This window comes from Dromaius novaehollandiae, chromosome 17 (genome assembly GCF_036370855.1).
Source record: "Dromaius novaehollandiae isolate bDroNov1 chromosome 17, bDroNov1.hap1, whole genome shotgun sequence".
NCBI lineage: Eukaryota > Metazoa > Chordata > Aves > Casuariiformes > Dromaiidae > Dromaius > Dromaius novaehollandiae.
The window spans coordinates 4,786,140-4,809,117 of NC_088114.1; the positions used below are offsets into that span (position 1 = coordinate 4,786,140).

The 22,978-nt window shown below is 57.3% G+C and overlaps 1 protein-coding gene across 12 annotated transcripts in view; it reads right to left on the reverse strand.

Moving 5' to 3' along the window:
• NCOR2 (nuclear receptor corepressor 2) overlaps nt 1–22,978 on the reverse strand; it is a 272,197-nt gene that overhangs the window by 40,423 nt on the left and 208,796 nt on the right. For all 12 annotated transcript variants that reach the window (XM_064522029.1, XM_064522028.1, XM_064522027.1 and 9 more), the window contains 5 exons: nt 21,922–22,064; nt 15,431–15,578; nt 11,750–12,314; nt 4,888–5,008; nt 3,380–3,620 (listed from right to left, as the gene is read on the reverse strand). In XM_064522029.1, coding sequence (XP_064378099.1) covers nt 3,380–3,620; nt 4,888–5,008; nt 11,750–12,314; nt 15,431–15,578; nt 21,922–22,064 — 1,218 coding nt within the window. The remainder of the gene's footprint in view (nt 1–3,379; nt 3,621–4,887; nt 5,009–11,749; nt 12,315–15,430; nt 15,579–21,921; nt 22,065–22,978) is intronic.

Genomic DNA, 22,978 nt, shown 5'->3' on the forward strand with positions numbered 1-22,978 from the left:
GACCCACCTGTGTAATGTCTGGACTGACCAGAAATTAGAAGCTGGGCAGTAAACAATAGCAATCACAAATGAACCCAGCCTCTAACCATCAATTTTTGATAAAAATAGATGCCTGAATCCTGCTAAGCTTAATAATAGGGCAAGTAGATTATCAGAGGCCCAATTTAATGAGGCTTTACTGCATTATCATTATTAATGCTCAGTGTACTCAGAAGCTGGGAGATTATTCTTGTCCTCTTCAGTGAGACAAGAAATCCATTACCAGCGTGCAGAGGTGCCCCGGTGCACACACACATCTGCAGCCCGGCGGGGCCGAACTGCGGGCGCAGCAGCTTCTCTCCCCACCAAGTTCCCACGCCGAATCCCAGCGAGGATCCCTTCGTCCTCTCAGTACGGGGGCATCCGAGCACATCCTCCAAGGCCAATGGAGACAGGCCTGGCACGTCTTCCCTGGGACAAAGGCGCTCCCCGGTTTTCCCCCAAGCGCTGCTCCCCGGGGGCTGTATTCCAGCCCCGCAGCGTGGCGGGGGCGGAAAGGCGCTGGGATGTCCTTCCTGAAGATGCTCTTGGAAGCCAAGGCACCGTAAGCCAAGCCCATGTGCACCCCGGATGGCTCTTGGAAAGCCGCGTCCTCCTCCCCTCCCCACGGGAGCCGTTCCCTCCCATGCGCGCCTCTGGAGTCTATGAAATGTGGCCAGTTCCTAATTGCCCCGCATTAGAGGGTGGCTATAACTCATCCAGCTTTTGATAAAATAGCACTTACACGGGGAAGAGAGAGTTCCTATTACCGTTTATCAAGCCCCTGGAATCGGAGCGAAGGAGTCAGAGTTTATACGATCCGTCATCCAAATTAATGCTCTTGGCTTCCCATCTCCTACGAGGGCCAAATGAAACACAACTAAATCAGCACAAAACATACCGCTGGCTTTCAAACCGCCAAGCGATAACCAAAGATATGCCCGACGGCGATTCAGCATGGGGGAAAAGGGACCCGTCTGCCCGAGGGCGAGATCCGTGCAGGGCTGGCTGCCTCTGCCCAGCCCCGCGCCGCAGTTAGCACGCGCGCGGTGGAAGGCAGGGGAGGGCAGCGCGGCGTCCAGGAAGGTAGAGCTCCGCTGGCCGCCCTCCAAGACGATACGGACCCAGCCAGGGGCCTGCGAGGCAGCCAACGCCTTGGCCAGGATGTGTGCAAGACTTTGCTTTGAAGCAGATCCAGGACGGTGCGAAGGATGTTGATCTCTGGAGCGGTCGCAGGAGTTCAAGCTCTCTTATCGTGCAGGGCCCCACTGATCCGGGGGAGGAAAGGGATACCTGCTCCGGCGAAGCTCCCTCCTTGCTAGGAGGAGGCACAGGCTGCCTCCGGGGCGGAGGGGCTGCCCCGGTCCAGGCTCTGCAGGTGGTGCGGGCTGCCTTGTTCAACACAACGCCGGGGAGATGGGGTACGGCAGCGTGACGCCTAAAGTCTGGATGGACCCTGCGCTTGTCGCTTCACCGGGACGTCAGACTCGGCTCAGAGGGCAGGGAGGGAAGGGCCGCTTCCTTCGCACACAGATTTGCCAGGACTGTCTGGCTATCTCCCGTCCAACTCCCCGATCCACAGCCGTGATCTCCTCTGCCAGGAGGCAGGGACAGCCCGGAGCGAGTCCATATCCGTACGGAATTCAGGTGCACGCGATGTGGAGATCACGCCGCTGGAGCCCATGGCCTGCTGAGATGTTTCCTCCACTGCTGACACCCCGTGCCAACCTACTTCTGCCACCACATCTGTGTGGCACCACATCTGTGTGCGCACCTTGCAGGAGTCCTGGGAAGCATAATTAGTTTCAGCGCATGGAAGACTCAAAGCATTACAACAGTGGGACAGGAGAGGTGGCCCAGAGAACAAAGTGCTTCATATTACTAGTGCTTTGGGGAGAACAAAGCCATAAAAAACCACTTGGATATTAGACTCTTGCATTTAACAATGATACCAACAGGTCAGAGAATGGAGAGGTTAAGCACCAACCTGTAAAACCCTGCATTATACCGAATACGAGCAAATCTGCCTGATTTCAAGCAGCCCTCCTTTCCCGTGGCCAGATGCCAGCGATGAAGAGCTCCAGGTTCAAGCACTGGCTGTGCCACACAACTCGCCAGGAAGCTGAGCTGTGCAAGACTGGCAGACCTGCACAGGATTATAGCACAGGAAGAGATCAAACCTGATTACCCGCCGCTGGAGGGGGAGGACTGGAAGGTAACTGCTCTGCCTGGGTCGCAAATACAAGCACGGCAGGAAAAGATCAGCTGGAGACTTTACTTCATGGGTGGCAACACTGTGACTTGTGGGAAGTCCTCTTCTTTCCAGGTGAGCAGTTACCCAAAAAGACATCACTGCTTGAAGGCTACTTTGGTCTGGACACAGCATAGCAGATCCTGGATGCTGAAGTGTGAACCAGCGCACGAATTTTCCAGCAGTGACCACAATCCGGGTGCATTCTCCTTCACCCTCTATCTCTCTGAATAAGCCAGTTTTCCAGCTGCATCAAAACTCCTTCTATCCTGGTGCAGAATCCAGTACCGGAGACATCACACCCACAAAGCCTGACTTCCCTGCTCTTTCGATTGTGCCATTGGTGACAGTGTCTCATCTTCACACTCGACAGCTCACGGGCTCTAGTCTCTAGACGCGACCAGGCCCCCAACCTGCTCAAGGACTGTTTGAAATGCAGACTGGCTGTGAGAGGCAGGGACATAGACTTTGAACTGCACCCAACTCTGACACTCAGAGTAAAAACACATTTAGAGGATGGCCTCATCACAGCTTCTCAGTTCTCCTTAACCTCGATCCCCAGGTGCTCAAGCTAATAACACTTCAGATGCTCTATGGTGGGAAACTCTGAATTGCTCATTAGGCAGCCAAACCACATCAGAGCTATTCCGGGGAGAAAGCACTGGGAATCTTTACAGGAACCTTTGGACTCCGAGTCACAGTATTAGCATTGATTTTAAATGAAATAATGGTCCCTGCTGAGCATTAAAAGCATTCTTTATAAAAAGCCAGCAAGGTAGAAAAGAGCCATTGTACCCAGAGCCCTGGCATCCCTCCAGGTCCCTTTGCTCTCAAGTGAATGGTGGAGACGCTAATAAAGGCAATCTTCACCTCCTCAGCATTCGACACTAGCCCGGTGTTTGCTGTGGGCTCAATGAGACATGATGTACTGTCTAATGAACATAGGAAATTAGCCATGCCTCCCTGGTCCTGCTTCAAGATGCTATTAAAGAGCTTTCAAGGGCTGAGGCAAGCTTCCACCTAAGAGAAGGAAAGCTGCTGGCTGCAAACAGCTGCACGCACCGTGCACTTCTATGTGGGTAAATACACACCGAGACGCACAGCCCCTACCTTCCTTCTCACCGACAGCTGGGCTCCTGCTCTTTCCCCTGGGACTGCTGCTGGGCGGCTGCTGCTCCTTCTCAGGCTGCTGTGGCTGCTGGGACTGCGAGAGCTTGCCTGGGGGCATGTCCTCGCGGGCAGACTCGTGGGCTTTAGTGATCTGCTGCTGGTAGAGGGCCAAGGCATGGGGAGGCACCTGAGGCTTCACACTTCCGCTCTGCAGTATCCCCTCTGAGAAACCTTCAGAAATCTGCAGAACAAGAGGGAGAATTGGTGACGCTTGCCATGTACTGTGTGATTCTGTGATTCATTTCTGTGATTCTGTACTGTTAATATCCATAGCAGTCTTCAAGGAGACGTCAAGGTGTTCTTCTGTCTGCCCCACACCGTCACAAGTCCTACCATCCCAAACAGTGCTCTGAAGCTCCCCAACCGCAGGAGGTTAAAATAAACAAACAAACCACATGTTTTTTCCTGCTCCCACAAGAGCGTCAGATCTGTTCTGGTGACACTATGAGAGCCTCAGACTTGCCTTGTTTAAAACCTCGGATCTCTAGTTAAGTGCAGATTTTGGAAGTAGTTACGTTACAGCAGACAGATCTTAAGCTGTGACATGGAAAACTGAGAGCGCATCCGGAACAGATCCTGAATACTCCAAACACAGCACACGAAATCAGGGGCTTCTTCCCTCCCACCCTGCAAGTGCTCCTCCTCTGCTGTTGAACCGGACCCTGAAAATAGCGGGGTACTTTCTGTCACTTCCCCAGCTACAGCACCAGGAGGAATGATCAGCCTGGGAGGATACACGTTCTTTCAGTACAGGGCTACCAGATAGCCAAAAAGGGGACCAAAGAGTTTTGCAATAAGGAAGAATGTAAATGTCTCCTATGTTATACTGTTGCTTTCAGTGAACCCACCGTAACTCCTAGGTCCTCAGTCAATTGTTGTGACTCATTATTTGTGTTGTGGTCTAGGAGCTCTAAACCTGGACCAAGCCACACTGTGCTGGGCGCTGCCTGAACAAAGAGTTATTCTGCACTTAGCCAAGATCACAGTGTAGGTCCTCTGAGCACATGTGATCAAGAGAAGCACTGGGCTGGGAAGGTGCCCACTCTCTTTTTATAAAGTCATGGGAGGTAGCAGCCATGTGGCAATGACAAGCTTTTTCTGTCCAGACCTCTCACTACTTTCTGATAAAAGCGCCCAAGAGACATTCAGACATTGCTGACAGGGTCTTTCCAGCAGCTGGGAACATGCTGTGCACAGAAAGCACCTTGCTTGTACTTGGGCCCCCACCAGCTCTCTCATGATCCAGGCACACCACTCTCCGTACAGGAGATAGATGGTCACACACAGATGCAGCACAGAGACCTGTTCAGCTGCAGACTCTCGGGGTGAACATATACCTTAACTCTCACACATGCCACTCAGGGAGACCCAGCCCAATGCAAAAGTGTGCGCAGGGCACCCATGACCATGGTGGTCTCAGGGCAAGCCCTCTTTCGTCAGGTACTTACGATGGGAGGAATGGCAGCGGCACGCTGCTTTAGCTGTTTCAGGTCCAGGGGTTTCTGCGGTGAGGAGTTCAGCCTGGCATCGCTGGCGGTGTTGAGCAGGCTGGGCCTGGGCGACAGCAGCCTGAACACAAAACAAACGTTAACCCGGGCAATGTCATGGCCAAGCTCCATCTGATCACTCACCCGTGTCCTGCACTCCTCTGCTTTATGCTGCTGAGCCCAGAGGACATCATCTTCACCAGAGAGCATACTGGACCACTGCTCACTGCTCACACCTTGGGCTCTGGAGCACGCTGCAGCCACTTGGGCTTCTAGCTCTGCAAGTTGCTATCCCAATCCTAACCAAGCCTGTTCAGAGGGTAACCACCATACCACAGGTTTCAGAGTCCAGGACGCTGCTTGCCCGACTGAAGGTTGCTCAGCAGTAAATCCTGCTGCACTGCAGACCTACAGCCCCCTGGGAGGTGCCTTGCACCGTGGCTTTGGCAGGTTAGAGACTAGAAGTCCTGGGTCATCCTGGTCTGGGAGGGCAAGCACACCAGGGAACTGCTCCTCGCTGCCCTGGCGAAGCATCGCTCCCTCCTACGCAACAGCACCAACAACGTCGAACTAGCTGCAGAGCACTGCAATAGCCAGGGCGACTTCGCCAAGGAGAGACGAGGCCGAGGGGAGGCAGAGCGCGCGATGGGATTCAATTCCTGCTCTCCAGAGAAGACAACCCCAGCGGGACGCTGTGCTCAAGTAAGACAACGCGTCTGGCTCCACAGGCTTTCGACTCCTCTTTTTCTTATCCCTTAGGCTAAGCACTTCTAGTGAAGCTGCTGCTGTCCAGAATTGTCCAGAAAAAACCTGAGGGAGAAATGGAGGCTGGGATGGGAAGGGGGAGTTATAGAGCAGGGTGCCCAGTTCAGATTTCATCTGAGCATCATGCCACCCTCCGGAGATCACGCCTGGTGCTCACCCAGCGCTCAAAATCAGCCTCGTGCTCCTGGTCAAGGCCTGTCTTCTATCAAGGTGCTAAAGCCTGGGAAAATGACCATGTGCATGCAGCCGAGGCGTGCAGATCATATGAAAGACAAGAGGCTGGATTTTGATGGGATTTGATGTTCAGCCTGGCTCTCTACAACCCTCCGTCCTCTCTGCTTACTCTTCCCCTCGGCTGTTTGAGCTGCTCGGTAGAGCCTGAGAACGTGGCCGTGCCGAGCCCCTGTGCAGACAGCGAGAGGCACAGCTAACGCGGGAGCCAACAGTGCAAGCAATAAGCAGCTTGCCATGAGCGCGCATCTCCCAGCGCTCCCCGTCTCACGCACGCCTTGGCTGGGGCCACCAGCCCCGATTCATCCCATGCGTCCGAGAGCGCTCATCCTCCTGCCGACAGCCACCAGGCCACCGAACCCCCACCTCTCCTCGCGGGACGGGGGCTCCTCACCACCACCGGGCAGGGAGCCCTTCCGAGGAATGGCCCTGGGTGCAACCAGCAGGAAAAAAGGGGATTTGGGGCATCCGCAGGGATCTCTGCCCACTGGGGCCGCAGTGCACGGCCCCGCCGTTCCAGCGGCCGGGGGGTGACTCGCTGCTCCAGGGCGTTATCGGAGCCGAGGGGCTTTTCCCCTCCCAACCAGTCCGGCGCAGGGCAAGGCAGGCGGGCACCGCCAGCGCCGTATGGGAAGGGGACAGGGACGGAGGCAGTGGCCTTGGGTCAAACCCTAGGTGTTTCTGGCTCCTGGACCTGTGTTGAGACCCCAAGGGCCGTGTCTCTGCAGGAGATCCTCGCTTTCTCTCTCTCCCCACTCCAATTTTTTGAAGCCAGTTCATGGTTTTTTAAGATTTACAGCTTGATTTGTTTATTTTAGCTGTTATTTCACTGCTCTCTTCAGCCTATAAATTTCAAGGTCATTCCATGTTCACCCTTGGATGAATAAACAAGCGTGGCTGGGCCATGTGAGGGGAATAAATACATCACTGCGCTGGGCCTGTCCCAGTCCTCACTTCACATGGATCCGCGCGGGAAGGGGACGGACACCCAGCCCCGCATCGGCCCCGCAGACCGGACCGGCAGCGCCCCGCGTCCCAGCGCAGACCCGGCGAGGGGCAGCTAAGCCGAGCTCTCCTCTGACTTCTGCCGGCTGGGGCTGCCAGGTGGAGCGATGCTCGCCGCGGAGGGACATGGCCCTGGAGAAGAGGGCAGGCCATAAGGCCCCGAAGGCTGCCGAGGCGCGTGGCCCGGGGACGAGGTCTCCGAGACCTTCGAGCCGTGCTGAGCTGGGGCACTGCTGCAATGGGGCTCTCGAACCGAGGAAACGCAGCGTTCGCAGAGCGCTCTGCACCCAAACCCTGACAACCGGGGCTTTTTAGAGACAGCCCCGGGTCCCCCACCCCCCAGGCACTTTGGTCTCTGATTTTGTTCAACAGAAGCCAATCTTTTAAAACGAAGGCCAAGTTTTTTCTGCGCAAACCTGACCTCCAGCTGCAGGGGAGCCAGCGGAGGCTGCCAGCACCACACCTGCTCGGCTCCCAGCGGCTGCGAAGAGCTCGCTGTCCTGCCAGCTCGCATTAGACACAAGCGCTGCCAGGAGGGGAATGTGTCAACCCCCCCGGCTGAGACGGGTCCCGGTGCTCGGCAGCGGGGAGCCCGAGCCGGCAGTGCTGGCCCGGCTCCATGTCACTTCAAGGGCTGCTAATGGTGTGGGACAGACTCCCGTCGCCGGCGCTTCGGAGGCAACGCGAGTGGAAACAGCACGGGGCCAGATTTCTACAGCCACGGTTGTGCTCAGCAGCGCTCGCCTCCTCGGCGGCAGTTTTGCTGGACACGTAGCTAAACAGCCTGATTTTCCAGAGGCCAGCGAGCTTTATCAGCAAGCAGGCCCCCGGCCAGCCCCTCGGCCGGCACACAGCGGAGGAGCTGCTCCAGCTGCAGCCGCTCACCCTGCCCGGGAGCGCGGCCCCTGCGCTCGTGCTGCTTTAGGAGATGAATTTTAGGCACCCAGCACTCAAGATCTGAATTGCTCTCTTTGAACCTAACTCATCAAGAGAAGGAGAGTAAGGCGCCGGCCCTGCTGCACGCAGAAGGGGGGCTGACGGACTGGCTGAACTCAGGTTTGTTAAAGCGCTCTGTGATCCTGACATTTAGAAAGCCAGAGTCAACATTAAATTCATCAATACGTAAGCTGCATCACTTATTATGCCTCTTCTCCCCAAATCCTGTGCTGGACCCGGTGCCGTTTGCTGGATGCTCTGCTCTGAAAGCCACTGGCCTGACCTGCACGCGGTCAGCGGGACACGGGACGGATGACTCTCGGCAACGACTGCACCCGCTTTTAACCTGGGGTCTCCTGAACCCAACAACCAGAGCCCCTAAAGCTGAGCGATGGAATCGGAAGGGAAAGGAAGAGGATTTGAGCAGCAAGGCCCTATACACGGGGTCAACGCATGCACACGGGGTGAACCTCAGCTGTACGGACACGTCCCTTCCCGGCATGAAGCTTTGGGGAAGACCAGGACACCACATTCTCCAAAGCTCTTCAACCTCCACTGCTGAGACATGGGATTGGTTTAATTGCCAGACGACTCAGCACACTAATACATGACTCATCCACGGCCATCCAAATTTCTCTGCAATTCCTCACAAGTGCGGCGGGTGTGCAAAGAGGACAGGGCTTGGGGACACAACCAGGAGGGCCCCCCCGAGTCGGGCCTGCGGCAGAACCGCAGCACCGGCCCAGCACCGTCCTGGCACCGCCGGCTGACCCGCTGCCCTGGGAGCGCGGCGCAGAGCGGATCTGCACACTGCTTCCGAGAAGGCTTCTCCGTGCCTCTCCGCATTGCAAATTTGTGATGGGTAAATGTGCACGGCCTCACACATTCGTTCCCATCTGGCGTGACCTCCCACTGAACTGCAGTGCTGGCAGCGCTAGCAGCAGCCCTCTTAAAGCACAGGCTCTATATGTAACCAAAGACAATTAGCTGCCTTTTTCAGCTTTGACGAGTTAAGGCTGCAACTTCTCGTCTCGGCCTGGTCTTTGCTAGCGCAAACCGCAGAAGGATGCAGGAACGCCAGCCGCAGTAGCTGCTGCGACATCGCACGCCTCCAGCCCGCTCTGCTCCCCTGCCACCTCCCGCAGAGACACCCAGCAGCCCTCCGTCCCCTTCGAGGCGAAAGCAGGATGCCGCAGGCAGCTCGAGGCTTTTACAAGCGCAGCGAGAGCACCCACGTCCCACCGGCGCAGGGTGGGCGAGCATCGCCCACGCCTCCACGCACCCAGCGCCGTCCCAGACGGGGCGGATAACGCGGCATCCCGGCAGCGCGGGCTGCGTGCTCAGCACCTCCTCTGAGCGTTCGCGAGCCGCCCTGCAGCAGCTGAGCTGCGGTAACCGCCTGACAGCGAGCAGACCTCAGCCGGTGGAAACCCAAGGTAACTAGGTTAGCTGAAGCTCCACCACTTTGTAGAGGGTTGAAGGCTTGCAAGCAGAAAACCACCATGACCCAGCCACCCGCGGTAAGGAGATAAGAGTCCAAGCCTGAAAGCCATGTCCCAGACGTGCTGCTTCACTGAGCAACGCCGCTCATCTGCATTTCCCATTCTCAGCTGCAAGGTTGTCACTGCAAACAGCACGCAGGCGCTGGGAAGCTACGGGCTGTCCACAGAGCATGGCTTAGGAACCACTCGTCTAGTGTGCAGGACACAAGGAAAGGCTACAGATATATTCCAGCTCAGGCGAAGAAAACACGGAGTCTGAATTCAACCTGGTCTGAGCATGGGCAACGGCATGCCTGCCTCTAGTTTCGGTTAGACCACTTGGACAAGGAGCAAAGCGATGCTGGGGAAGCTGCTCTGAGCGCAAAGTCCCTGCTGGGAGCACAGCTTGCACAGACCCTTCTGAGCTGGCTGCAGACCGCCTCTCCGGGCACCTCCCGGGATGCAGAGCCGGCCGGCAGGGTCGGCCGCACGGGCCTGGCTCCGCGCTGCGCTGGCTGCGAGCTCCCCACTGCTTCGCCCAAGAGGAACGCCAGCTCGGCTGCTCTTGCTGCACCTCTCCCCATGCAGTCAGGCTCTGCTATCACCTGCGTTTCGCCACCAGACCAGATAAGTGGAGTGGCTCAAGAGCAGAGGGACGCCTGTTTAATACCTAATATTCCTGGAAGCTGGTATTGTTTTGGCAAGAGAGATATGTGCTGACTCAGCGAGGAGCCCAGGAAGAAGAGGTTGCTCCCAGGGCCACTCACTCCTTTGCTGCTCCAAAGTTGGTAAAACCTGCTGCTGTCTTGCCTTCACCTGGGTTAATGCTAAACTTGAGGAGTTCAGTCCTGCCGGCCTCACTTTCTCCTGCAGGGAGGTTTTATCCCACCCGGGAAGGAGGAGGCGGTGGGGAGCGTGCATCTGCACCGTTCCTGCTCCGCAGCACTGCTGCTGCTTGGCAGGCTGGCAGCGAGAGGGGCTGCTCCCGCGGGGCGCTGGGACACGACGCAGGACGCTCCTCCGCTAGCGGCACTCACACACGAGATCCTGAATTCACTGCAGCAAAAGCGCGGGGGCTAGTCCCCTTCCCAACCCAACGCTCCTGCTGCAGACGGCGGGGAAGCGCCACAGCTCGCTACCGCCTCGTCCTGCTGCTTTGGATGGCTGATTTTTAAATCCCTCAGTCCACAGTGCCGTGTGCCGCCCCCCCGGCACTCGGGCACCCGTCTTGCTGCCTAACCGGCTCCCTGCAAGCCCACGAGAGGGATGCACGGTGCGGGATGCGGGATGCCAGCCTCCGGTCCGGCTCCAAGGCGGGACAGCTGCCGTTCCCACACGTGGTGTCAGCATGGATTCAGGAGGCCCCTCCTGGCCCAGGAGCCGGCATGGATGGAAGCAGGAGCCGTCAGAGAAAACAGCTCTACAAAGACATGTATTTATATATATTCTTTAAAAAAACAGGAAACCCTGTCCCATTTGCAAGGCTCTTGAGCAGGGAGGGCTGTGTGGCTGTGGTGGGAAGAGACGCGAGAGAACAGGGCGTTTCTCCTCCGAAAACACCATTGTTTCCACTCCCTGGCCCCAGAGCTACCCGGGAAGGGTCGGGGCCCCCTCCACCACCTGCACCAGGGACTGTCCGAGGGCTTGGGAAGGCAGCAGCGTGGGCAAAGACCCAACGGCATCTCCCATTGGGAGAGCTCATGCTCCCCACGCCACATGGGGCTGCCTTCTGCTCCTTCCAGGACCAGCATGGATAACTGACCTCTACTGATCCGAGCAGCATCTCCACCAAGGCAGCAACGGAAACGTGGCTCTAAGTGACTTGTCTCCTGCCAGCACCAAGTCAGAGAGAAACTGCTTCCAACTCCAGCTCCAGGGAACTCGGTCTCCGCCTCGGCGCAACTCAGCTGGCCCCAAGGGCACGTTGCCTGCTGCTGCACCACCCAGGTTGCCCGCGGCCAGCAGACACAGTGGTTCTGCACCCCACACCTGCACACATCATGCTGCCCATTGCTTCGCGGCCCCGTTGCAAGCCATGGCCAAAGGGCTGCAGCCACGTGGGGATGGAGCTAGGCACAGCCCTTCGGTTGGGGGAGCGCCAGAGCCAGCCAAAGCATCTGAGTCCCTGTCCTCACCCACCAGACATGGCCTGATGGTTTTCAGCACCAGTGGAGAAGGCATTCTCCAGCCCACGGCAGCATCTTGGTCCCCACTGCTTTGAAATTTAAGGGGATGGACAAGCAAGAGACCGAGCCTGGGCTCCTGTCTCCAGCAATGCCTTATTGGTGATATTCCCAAGAAAGAGCTCATGAACGTGTACATGGGCACTGCTGCACCCAACAGACATCTCCATGTCTTGTTCATGGGCCATGCACTTACCCACCACATGTTGCCACCTTTCTTACCTGCTCTTGTCCACAGCATCCTGGTCATCCATCTCATCCGCACTGCAAGTTGCGCTGGAGTCGCTATCGGGGTTCACGCCAGGGCCTTTACTGCCTTTATGACTCTCCTTCTTCTCGGCCTTGGGTGTCCCCTCTGCCCCTGCTGTTCCTCCACCACTGACACTGCTTTCCGCTTTCTTGTCATTCCCCTTGTCTTTCTCCTGGCTGTCTTCGTTCTCCTCCTTCTTCACCTCGCTCTTGCAGGGCTCCTCGCTCTCCTTCTCCTCCGGCTCCTCCGTTTTCACCACGTCCACCACCACGTCCTCTTGTGCCTTCTCCTCGCTGCTGGCCGGCTCGGGAGCTGCCTCCGGAGGAGGGCTGGTGGCAGGAGCGGGGTTGGTGGCAGGAGCAGTAGGAGCAGCAAGAGCATCGGGGGGTGTGGGAGCCTCTTCCAACTTGACTGCCGGTTCTGCGCTGGAGTCACCTCCCGGCCCGGGTGGTGCCTTGGCCCCGTTTTCGCCTCCCTCTTTGGCTTCGGGCCTTGGCGAGGGAATGCTCTCAGTGTCGGAGCTGTTATTTACTGCAGCTGAGAAAAGGGAAGAAATAAAAATAAGGATCAGACTGAGATTCTCACTTCCCATATCGCTGCCTCCGCCCCTTCCCATGGGAGGAGAACGCCCTCGTTCCTCCGAGAGGGAGACGATCCCGGGGCTCAGAAGAGCTGTGCTGGGATCCCCTGCACCCAGAGCCTACCAAGCCAAGAGATGCTCTGGGGTTTTCTCTGCTTGCCCAAAATAACAACTGGTCTGGCTATCGTTAACCCCCACCCAAACACAAAACCACACTCCCTACAAGCCGGAAAACCAAGCAACTGGGAAGCAGGACTACGATCAGAAACTGTGGCCGCGGGCTGCTCTGCCACTTGCGTTCGGCAGGACGGGCACTGCGTCCTCCTCGCTTCGCTCACCCATAGCTCAGAGCTCCTCGGCTTTGCTTCCCGCGGCCCGGGCACCTTCCCGACTGCCCGCTCGCACGCTGGCACAGCATTGCTGCTAACTCACGGTGCCGTGACCCTGCCTCTGCCACCCCCAGGGCAGCCGAGGGAATGTCCCAAAACACTGCGTGTGTTTGTTGTTATTTGAGCCACCAGTGTCAAAAGGAAAGGAAGTCAGGGTCAGCGAAAGCAAAGCTCTGCCAGTGTTTCAGGACAGGTTAATCATTAAATGTAAAGGATCATTCTCAAATCTAACGACGACTTGAAACGAGCTAAAAACACAAGCGTCCGTGCATCGTTACAGGTGAAGGTGCTGCTGAGAGGTTGTTTCTACGGCTGGAGGAAGGAGCGTTTCCTCCAGAACTGCCTGGCACAAGCACACCAAGGGCCAGGAGGATCACTCGGCTTTCAGGGTCCAGTCTCGACACGTCTCCCTCGGGGCAAAGCTCTCTCACGCTCATGGTAGAAGGGGCAGAGTGGTTTCCTCACGTGCATTAATCAGCGAGATGCAGTCACCCAAGGATGATGGTCACAGGACTGACAGGACGCAGATTTACAGTATGCTTGGTCAAAAATCTCACTTAACAGCACACCTGATGCTACTCCTAATGTGAGCACAACCCAAAAGCAGCTTGTCCCTGGTTGAACCAAGCTTTACGCTCCAGTGCGTTCACTCCAGACACCGAACCCATGACGGCAGAGCGTGAACCGCGAGCAAGCTGTGCCCTGGACGGAGGTGAACGGCAGCAGCCGCGCAGGCTGGCTGTCCACACGCGCCCCATCCGCCGGGGAGCCAGGCAGACGGCACACGTGCCTGCTCTTCGCAAGCAGGAGAGTTGGACGCAGCCAAACAATCACGCAACAAAACCCATGCCAAGACCTGCCCCCTGGTCCGCTGCCCGCCGCACGGCTCCCCGACCCTACGGCATTCGCTACGCATCTCCAAATGCCGCCCAGGAGCCAAGCAGTCTTCTCAGGCATAACACTGCTCTGACATTTCCGTGCCCGTGACATTTCATCCACCTCTGCTTACACGTTTATCCAGCTCAATAGCCCACTTTAGAAACAGTCCCCCTCCGCCCAACGGGATGAATACGAAATGAGAACCGGAGCTCTAGGAAGGTAAAGCTTCAGAGCGTGTCAAGTGATCTGTCTTTAATCTTAAAAATACATTGTTTCCTCTCAACCACTCTCACAAAGAGCAATAACTACCTTCTACATTGTGTCTCTGAGTCACATATCACCTCGCACAAAGATTTACCTGGAATCTGCCTTGTAATGAGTCACTTTCAACAACGACTTGAAAAGATTTTCAATTTCGAGTCCCATTAGCCTGGGTGCTAAGGCCAGGAAGCAGCATGGTGCTAGCAGTGCTGGTTAAGTTATTAAATTACTTTGACAAAAGTCAAATGGGGCTATTGTTGGAAAATTATGCACATTTTCTCCAAACTCGCTGCAGCGCTTTCTAAGCATTAAATAGCTAAAATTGTCGCTTTCAAATTGTTTCCTTTCTGTGGTATGGCTAGGAGAGAGGAAAACGCTCCCTTAAAAGAAAAATGAGGAGGAAAAAACCTGCCGAGATGCATCAGCCTCACGCTTTAGAGACAGCAGCTCCTGCTCCCAGGGGAGCAAGGACCTCCTGGAGCTCAGCTGCCCCGGGCAGGAGGGTCGGCAACGCCCTGACGGGATGGGGACGGTGCCTTGCAAACCCAACGGGTTGTTCCTCCTTGGGGCCGTGCTCCCGCGTCCCGGAGGCACCGCCGGCGGCTCTCTGCTTGCCCTCCTCCCGCGGCTTTCCCCATGGCCTCTCCTCTAGACCCCGCGGCGCCTGCTATCTACGCCCGGCGCGTCCCTGGGCTCTGCCAAGCCGCACAGGGACAGGCCTTCGGGGGAAAACAACACGGAATCTGATCCACGAGAGCGCAAAAGCGTGCCAGGCCCGGCGATAAGCCGAGCGCTTTGGGGACTGCGGGCGGATGGAAATCACAAATAAAAGGGCTGTCTCTTCTTCAAGGTGAGGAAAAAGAAGGCCCTGGGGCACGTGCGAAGTGCCACCTCTGCTGGGATGAAGCAGGTCGGCTGGGTGGGCAAGGGCTGGAGGGGAGCAGTGCACAGAGAGCCGTTTTCCCATGGTGGCTGGACCGGTGACACCTGCGACCGACAGCGAATTCAGGTGACAAAGTCCATCCCCTCCGCCGCTTCCAGGGAGCCTTTTGTGTGCAGCCCCGAAGCAGGGGCCGAGCAGCCCACGGACCACGGAGAAGGCACCGGAGAGCAGCGCCATCCGGGTCGCCCCGTTCCTCGAGAGCCCGACGTGGCTTCGAGAGCTGCCGACGGCCTCCTCGCCTGGACCCCGGGGAGGCCCCCGGGTATCCGGCCGCCGCGGCGGAGGCCAGCTGGTAACCAAGCTCCTGCCATTGCATGACCTTCCCAAAATAAACATCCCTCCAGACAGACACTGGAGGAGGGCAGTGATCCAGGGCAGTCCTTGCAAGCGTGAAATCCAGAAGCATCCGAAAGGTCACGAGTGCCTCGTGCTGCAGGACAGCGTCGCCTCGGTGCCTCTTCAGGGTGACAGACGCCCTCCGCAGACGCTGCCCCTCGGGAGCACTGACATTTGCAGGCCGAGCGGGCGCCCAGCTGTGGCCAGCGGGCAAAGCCAGGATGGCCGAGCGCATCCCCCCCGCCGCCGCCCCGGCCCTCCTCACCTTCGGCCTCCTCAGCCATCTCCTCTTCGTTGCCGCTCGTCCCCGACACCTCCATTTCCTCGTCCTCAGCTGCGGGAGGGAAGGCAGCTTCTTCATTCTGCACGGCGGTGCCTTTTTTCTTTTTCCTCTTTGCGTTCCTTTCTTTCTCCTAGGGAAGACGCAGAGAAAGGTCAGAAGGGACGTCAGGTCGGCTTGCCCCCCCAGCGCCGCTGGCGAACGCACCACGCGCTGCCGGCACGAGGGACGCTTACACCACCGCGGCCCCCCAGTCCTGAAGCTCCCCAGGTGAACTCTCCTACAAGCGGTCCCCAGGACCAGGCTCACCTGCCCAAAGACCAACGAGCCGGTGGCACCGTCTCGCCAGGCCAAAAACCTGGGGCAGAGCGGGACGTGGCGCACACCGGGCATCCGGCTGCGCTGCTGGCTGCCCTTCTGGGGAGCGGCGTGACTCAAGGGACGCCCCGGGGACCCCCAGACGGGCTCAGACCCGCAGAGGTGGTGCTCCTCCGCAGGACGGCTGCAGCGGGATCCATCGGACACCGCTGCCGAGCTGCAGGGTCAGGGTGCAGCATCTCCTCCCCCAGAGCTCAGCGCTGACGCAAAGGCCACCGCGTCTCCCTGGCAGAGCTGGGGCCCGGGCCGCGGCAAACCTCCGCGGCAGGGACGTCACTGGCACGTAGACAAGCGCCGCGCGTGCAAAAGCCAGCAGCTCAGGGCTGGAAACAGCCGGGCAGTTCAGCCATCATCTGATCCTCACGTCTGCGTTACATGTTTGTACTACGTGTTTACCGGGACTACCCCCAGCTCCTCGGACGTGCGCGGCCCCGTCCTGACGCTCAGCCAGAGATAGCAGAGCCGATGGCCCAGGTGCAGCGCAGCCAGCGCTTTAGTGCCTCAGCTTCCCCGCGTCCCAGGGCGGGTGCTGCCGAGGGACTTTACCCCCTGCGCCCTGGGGTGCTGCTGCCGGCGGGTGCTCAGCACGTGACGGTCTCCCGGGGCTGCTCAGCAAGCGGAGCAGCCGACAGAGCAGCGCTGAGCACCCTCAGGCCCCATCCTGCCTCCCGCCCCAGGGCAGCACCATCCCACCTCTCCAGGGCATCGCTGCCTGCACCTGGGCGCACACACGGCTCCCTCCCGGACACCCCCGGCCCAAAGTAAAAGTCTCGGTTTTGCTATTGTTTCCTGCTCTTGTTGCTTGAGTAAATATTACCAGTAGGAACAGGCCCATCATCTCCGGCTCCCTCTGCAAACCCCACACGAATGACGTGTGTAGGACGTTTATTTACATGGATGAAAAGATAAAGCCGTGGCGGAAGCGTTAACTCTGCTTTTGGATCTCTCTGCTGGGAAGAGCTGATCCCCCCCCTCCCCAACTTTTCAATCCTTTAAAAAACTTCCAGATAAAACAAACAAATACAACTGCTTTCTGCTTGGAAACGCTGCTTGCTCAAAATCTATTTTTATCAAACTGGGCAGGAGAAAGGAAAAAGCGCACTAGAGACATCGCTGTCTCAACGCGTGGAGACTCCGGGGCAGGAGCGAAGGGCTGCTCCGCGCCCCTCTCCCGCTGCTCCGCACCCCTCTCCCGCTGCTCCGTGTCCTCTCGGGGCCGTCGCGGCGGGGGCCAGCGCGCTGCCAGGGTTCACACCTTTGTCAAGGCAGCGATTCAGCCGCCGCGTGTTTCGGTCTGAAGCAGCAATTCCACTTCATGCTAATGCAGTGACAAAGCTCCTACGTTACTATGGCAAAGCCTTCTCTGCCTCCCTGCCTCTTACTCACGTATCTGTGACTCAGTCGAGCCACGGAGCAGGCTCTCCGCTAGGGAATTATCCGGGAAGCAGCCTCTGCCTCAACACCATACTTGGCTTTTGCGCGGCTGCTGAAGAGCAAAGCAGGGCTCTGCACACACAGGGACGGAGGCTGCTCGCAGAGCGGGGCAGCGAGGGGTCTTTGGGGCCGTGCAAATCCCTCGTTTAGCAGATTGCCGCTGCCTAACGAGGGGAGACGGTAAAGCAAGGTGAGGAACCCGGGGAGCAGAGCTGGGCTGCAGGCAGGGATCCACCCCGGCCCCGGCCTCACCCGCCTGCGATTGCAGCAGCCCCAGGCCCCCGGTACAGTCTTGTTCTTGGCAGCTTCTCGAGGAAAGGGGACCTCTCCTGCTCTGCCTACGTACAGCGGCCGGCACACCTGGGCCCACCCCGAGACGGGCTCCTAACCACCACTGCCGGACAAACGGGTTCGGTCGAGCAGGACCTCTCTCCAGCGCGTGGGGCAAAGCGAAGCAGCCAGGAGGGAGGCTCTGCTCCAGCTCCGCAGGGAAGACACGGAAGAGGCTCTTTGGGCAGTGCCCGGAACGAGGCGTCTCCAGTCACACGGACGTGCTCTCCATGACCCAAGCGGGAACCAGGGAGGCCACAGGAAGGTTTCAGGACCGTTTGCAACAGGCACTTCCCTGCTGATTTGTGTTATTCCAGCCCACGGGGACCCATCCCGCATGCTCTGCTCTCTACCTGCCAACACATATTTTTGCAAGATCATGCAACGCTTCAGGATTTGGTGCCAGTCTGCCTCACTGAGACCCACTGAGGAGCTGTTCTGTGGACAGCGAGGACACTGACCACCATAGCAGGGGACACGGGTGAAGAAGCAGCACCCAAGCCTCAGCCCCTCTTGCTCTGTAACCCCCGGTGCGTCACGCCAGGTCCGCTGCTCCACGCGGCCATCCCAGGTGCCTGGGCTTACTGCGGCAGCCGGTGCTTAGCCAGCCCCGTTACGCTGACTCCGAGCCTGGCAAGGATCAGCAGCTCTTTCCCTACCTCCGCTCCTTCCACTCCGGGCGCTGGATCCTGCCTCCCCCCGCGCAGCTCGCCTGCGCCATCTCTCCTGGAGGAGGAGGCGGGGAGGAGGCCATGCCAGCAGCCCACGGACATGACATCTTCCTGGCCATCTGCCCCACGGGGGAAGCAGCAGTCCAGACAAATTTGGCCTCTCCTCGCGATCGCCACCTGACACGGCAGGAACAGCCAAAACAGCTTTCAACCCCTGCTCCTGGTACAGAGCCGTCATTATATTTACCTCCCATCAGCATCTGCCTCAGCCTTTCCCAACAGCACCATCAGGCACTCCCAGATTGGTATGACATAATGATGCATATTTGAGACTGTGTTAGAGCTGGATCTAACCACAGGATGACAAAGTAACGCCTGTGCTCTGTCCCAGGCCTGGCGCTGGAGACAGCCAGCCGGTCCCCAGCCCTGCAAACCTCGCTGGAGCTTCACGGGCCTTGCAGCAGCAAAACGGGACATCCTCCCACTGCCGCGCTTCTAAAAAGCCGTGGTTAGAGCCAGAAGAGACGCAGCCCTGGCACCCCGCAGACGGGACCTCGCTGCCCACTGGCGCAAGCAGGGCCTTGGCCTCTAGCCCGAGACCCAGCGCGCTGCACAAATGCAAGGAAGACTCGTTCACCCTCCAAAAGGGGAGACCACCGGGCTTCCCTCCCAGATCAGCTCTGCAATCTGAATCCTGAATCTAGCAGCACCCAGAAAGCACAGAATCACAGAAAAGCTGCTTGGAAGGGGCTTCGCGAGGCCTCCTGCTCAAAGCAGTGCCGCTACCAGTGCTCGACCAGGTGTTTCCAACTGACCCGTCTTAGTTTCATGAGTCAAAAGAAGCCCAAGCGTTCACTAGACCAAAGTGACTATTGCCCAGCAAAGAGGTCTGTGGTGAAGACAGCATCTAATCTCCAGCCGCTAACAAAAAGAGCAGCTCCGAGAGGACACTGTGTATCAAAATGCCCGCTCTCCTTAAATGCCGAGATTACGGAGCGCAGCATGCAGAAGGTCAAGGCTAAGTGACGCTGATGCCTGGGACACATCTGAGCCGCTCAACAGCAAAACTAAGCCAAAACACACAGCAGTGTAGATAAAACGAAGCCTCAAGGTGGCTGGACTCCACGGCGGGAGTAACGGGCTGCCCGCTCCAAGGCGCAGCTCGCTGTGCGGACACCCCAGCCCAGCTTGCAGAGGGACACGGTGGACACCCCAGCCCAGCTTGCAGAGGGACACAGCCAGAAACCCGTGGCTCGCGCGGACCTGGGGCTGCAGCGGGATTCCTTGCCTCGAATACACTGGAGAAAGGGAAAAATCTGGGCATCTCCTAAGTGCTGTGCAGATCAAAAGAAGCGGGGAAACACGGCTCTGCATGCTGACACAGACCAGGACCAGACACCTTTGCAAACCAAGCCCTTTTCCTTTCTAATGCACTGGATGCTTGGGGACAGCACAGGTCCCGCTTCACCTGCCGCCCTGTCCCCAGAGCTCCTCGGGCTCTGGCCAGGCCTGGGCTCAGCCCGCGGTGTCGCCTGTCCCTCGGGATCAAGGGCTTGCAGAAATGCCCAGCGTCATTCCACCAGCCAGCTGCAGGGAAGCTGGACATCCCACTCCACGCTGTGCTCTGCCACATTCTGGGGCACAAGGGACCTCGCCAGGCTCTGCTTCCCATCCTAAACTGGTTATCAACAGGGCTTCGATCCCTGCAGCTTCTCCACGTCATCCGCAGGCTGCTAAAACCCAGCCTGGGCAGGGAGAAACCTGGCTTAGGGAGGGAGCCCTTCAAACCCGTGTCACAAGCTATCTGGAGGAGGCGGCTACAAAATATTAATGAGCTACATTTGGGAAGCTAATGAGATCTGCTAATTAAGTTTACTCTCCTTAAGCAAGAGGAGGAAAAGCAGAGCCAATTTGTCTCCTTGCACATTATCAGCACTAGCTGTTGGTGGCGAGGTCAGGGAATACACTGGGGATTTCATGGCAAAACTACCTGATGACACACTGGCTTGCCACGTGCTTACTCTGCAGAGGTCAAGGCTGGCTACTGGGTATAGGAAGAGATTAGGAGGCCTGGTTCGCTTGTGAATATATTTAGGAGTCAGGAAGGAAGGTCTATGGCAATTTAATCTCAGTTGTTCTTTTATTTTATTCAGCTTTCTGGCATCTGCTGTTGCCACAAAACAATAGAGCACAATAAATAACAGCTGAACGTTCATTGTTCTTCTACAAAACCAAATCCCATAGCCTCGAATGCTCAAAAAATAAAATGATGATGCTGATATAAACTGCAAGTGAGAGTGAGCAATTAGACTAGAGAAGTCTAGTGGCTGCCTTGGAGGGACGGATACAGGGAAAAATGTGGTTCTGCAGAAAAACACTTCTGTGATATAATTTCTGAAACATTAGGAAGCAGAGTAAATTAATATACACCGATTCCACTGCCAGCTAAGCCGTATGATCTTATTTCAGATTCTCCCCAGTAATGAACAATGATATCTTTATAACATTTTATATTCAGAGGGCTTTATGCACATTTCATTCCAGTCTTTATATAGTTTTTTTTGCTCTTTTGTATAGTTTGTTTGCTTTGTTTCTAAAAACAATTCAGTGAAACATGGGAACACAGGAGTGTCTCTGTGCATAGAGAATTAATAAAAAAAAAGAATCGCCAATGTCTTCTCTCTTTCTCATTCCTATAGACTGACTAGGATATTAAATTCCTGGGTGAGTCATTGAATGTTTTCCTGTCTTTCTTTTTACTCTTGCTGTAATAGCTTGCTTGGAGAGATTCCTGCATTGAACATTGTCCTTTGCATTTTCAAAGCACCCCTTGGGGGTTTAGCCATGTGAATTCTATTAGCCAGAAACTGGGAACCCCAGGATACTTTACAAATGAAATAATTATAATCCTCAGTTGCTCTGTAGCAGTCTGCCTTATCTCCAGAAGGCTGAACAAGCCCCACATTACCCACACCCTGCACCTTACGCAAGAAAAGCAGCAGTATCAGCCCATCCTGACAGGGAAACGGAGGCACGGAGAGACGAGCACGCCTGCTCACAGTCACGAAGACAACCGACTTCCGTGTCGGGATTAGCCTTCCAACCTTCTCAGCGTTACGATTTTGGGCTAAGCCCCCCTTTCCTTTCACTGTCCTAAAACCCTGCAAGGAAACCTGGCATTCTGGGGGTAAATCGGCTGTCCTCACCTTCAGTTCAGGTGCCAGCACTGCTGCGGGGTCTACGGTACCCGAAGATTTCAGTAGAAACGTGGTGAATTGTTGGGCCCAATTCTGCTGGCCCCTCCATGGGGCGAAATGGCACAGCTTCGCTGGCTTCAAGGGATTTACACAGCTGGGACTGAGCTCACATTCTGGCTAACGCACAACAACCCCGCTCCTCTTTCTGCTCCCTTTTATCTCCGCGAGCATCAGCCGTGCTCCAGAAGACGGGGTATGCGCTCACGCAGCAGCCCCCCTCTCCAGATCTCCTGGGACCAAACAGACAAACGGCCCCTTCCTGCATGGCTCACGCTCCCCGTGCCCAGTGCTTTCAGACCAGCGTGTTCTCCAGGATGAAAGATTTCCCCCTCGGCCACGGGAACAACGCGAGTGTTTGCCGGGAAATATCTGTGGCGCCCGGTGTGTGCTGAGATAGGATTCTTACCATTTTTAGTTTGTGCTGCTGTAGGATCTCGTCCAGGTTCTGTCTCTTCTTGTAGTTGAAGTAGAAGTTTTTGCACTGCGACACGGTCTTGGAGCCCACCATCCTGGCAATGGCCGACCAGTTCCGCCCATGCTCAAGGAGACCTGCGGTCATGGGAAGGAGAAAAGGAGAAGGCTTTAAAACCAGATAAACTCACACAAGGGCAGCATTATTCGCACAGGATGGGAAACACCCTTCGTGCAAGCCAAACTCCACAGGAACAATATGGTCACCAGCACCCGTCCGCAAGCCTGCCTAGGCCAGGGGATGACTTACAGCAGCCTGTTTTTCTTTCCAAGGGGAAAAGGCACTCGGCTGACTATCTGAGGAACAAAACACATCCCGCAGCCACCTCGCTCAACGGGCCGCCGCTGGCCCTGTCCCTCCGGGCGGGCAGGGGTACGCGGGTGCTCCCTTCCCTGCCTGTTGGGACGGGACTGGGAGCTGTGGCTGTGCCCAGGAGAAGCTGGGGCAGCAGGCCTCCATCCCTAGCCAGGAGCAAAGGCTGCTTCCACCCTCCTGAGCCCTGGTGACAGGTTAGACCAGAGTGACACGGGAGTTGAGGGGGTCGGAGCACAGAGTCCTGTTACGGATGAGGAGGTGGGAGCCAGGCGGACGGGAAGGAAGAGCCCGGGCAAGGGAGCCGAGCCGTCACGGCAGCACGGAGCCGGCTGAGCCCAGGTAACTTCCCCCGCCGGGAAGAGGCGTGCCGGGGCATTAGCGCTAATCGCGGGCTCATGAGCAAAAGCAGCTCTGCGGGTCAGACGTCACGCCAAGGGTGGCAGCCCCGCCAGGCAGAGCCACCCGAGCACAGCGGGGCGGAGGAGGAGGAGGAGGATGGAGCAAATCATCATCCCGTGGCCTCGGGGCCTCCGCAGCGGGGTGTGGGCACCCCCAGCCCTCCAGCTGCCGTGCCCCATTGCGCGGCGGGGAGACCCATGCCCAGGGACGTGGAGCGACTTGCCGGAGTCACGCGGGCACGGTGTTGGAGCAGGGAGCTCAGCCCGGGCTCAGGTCT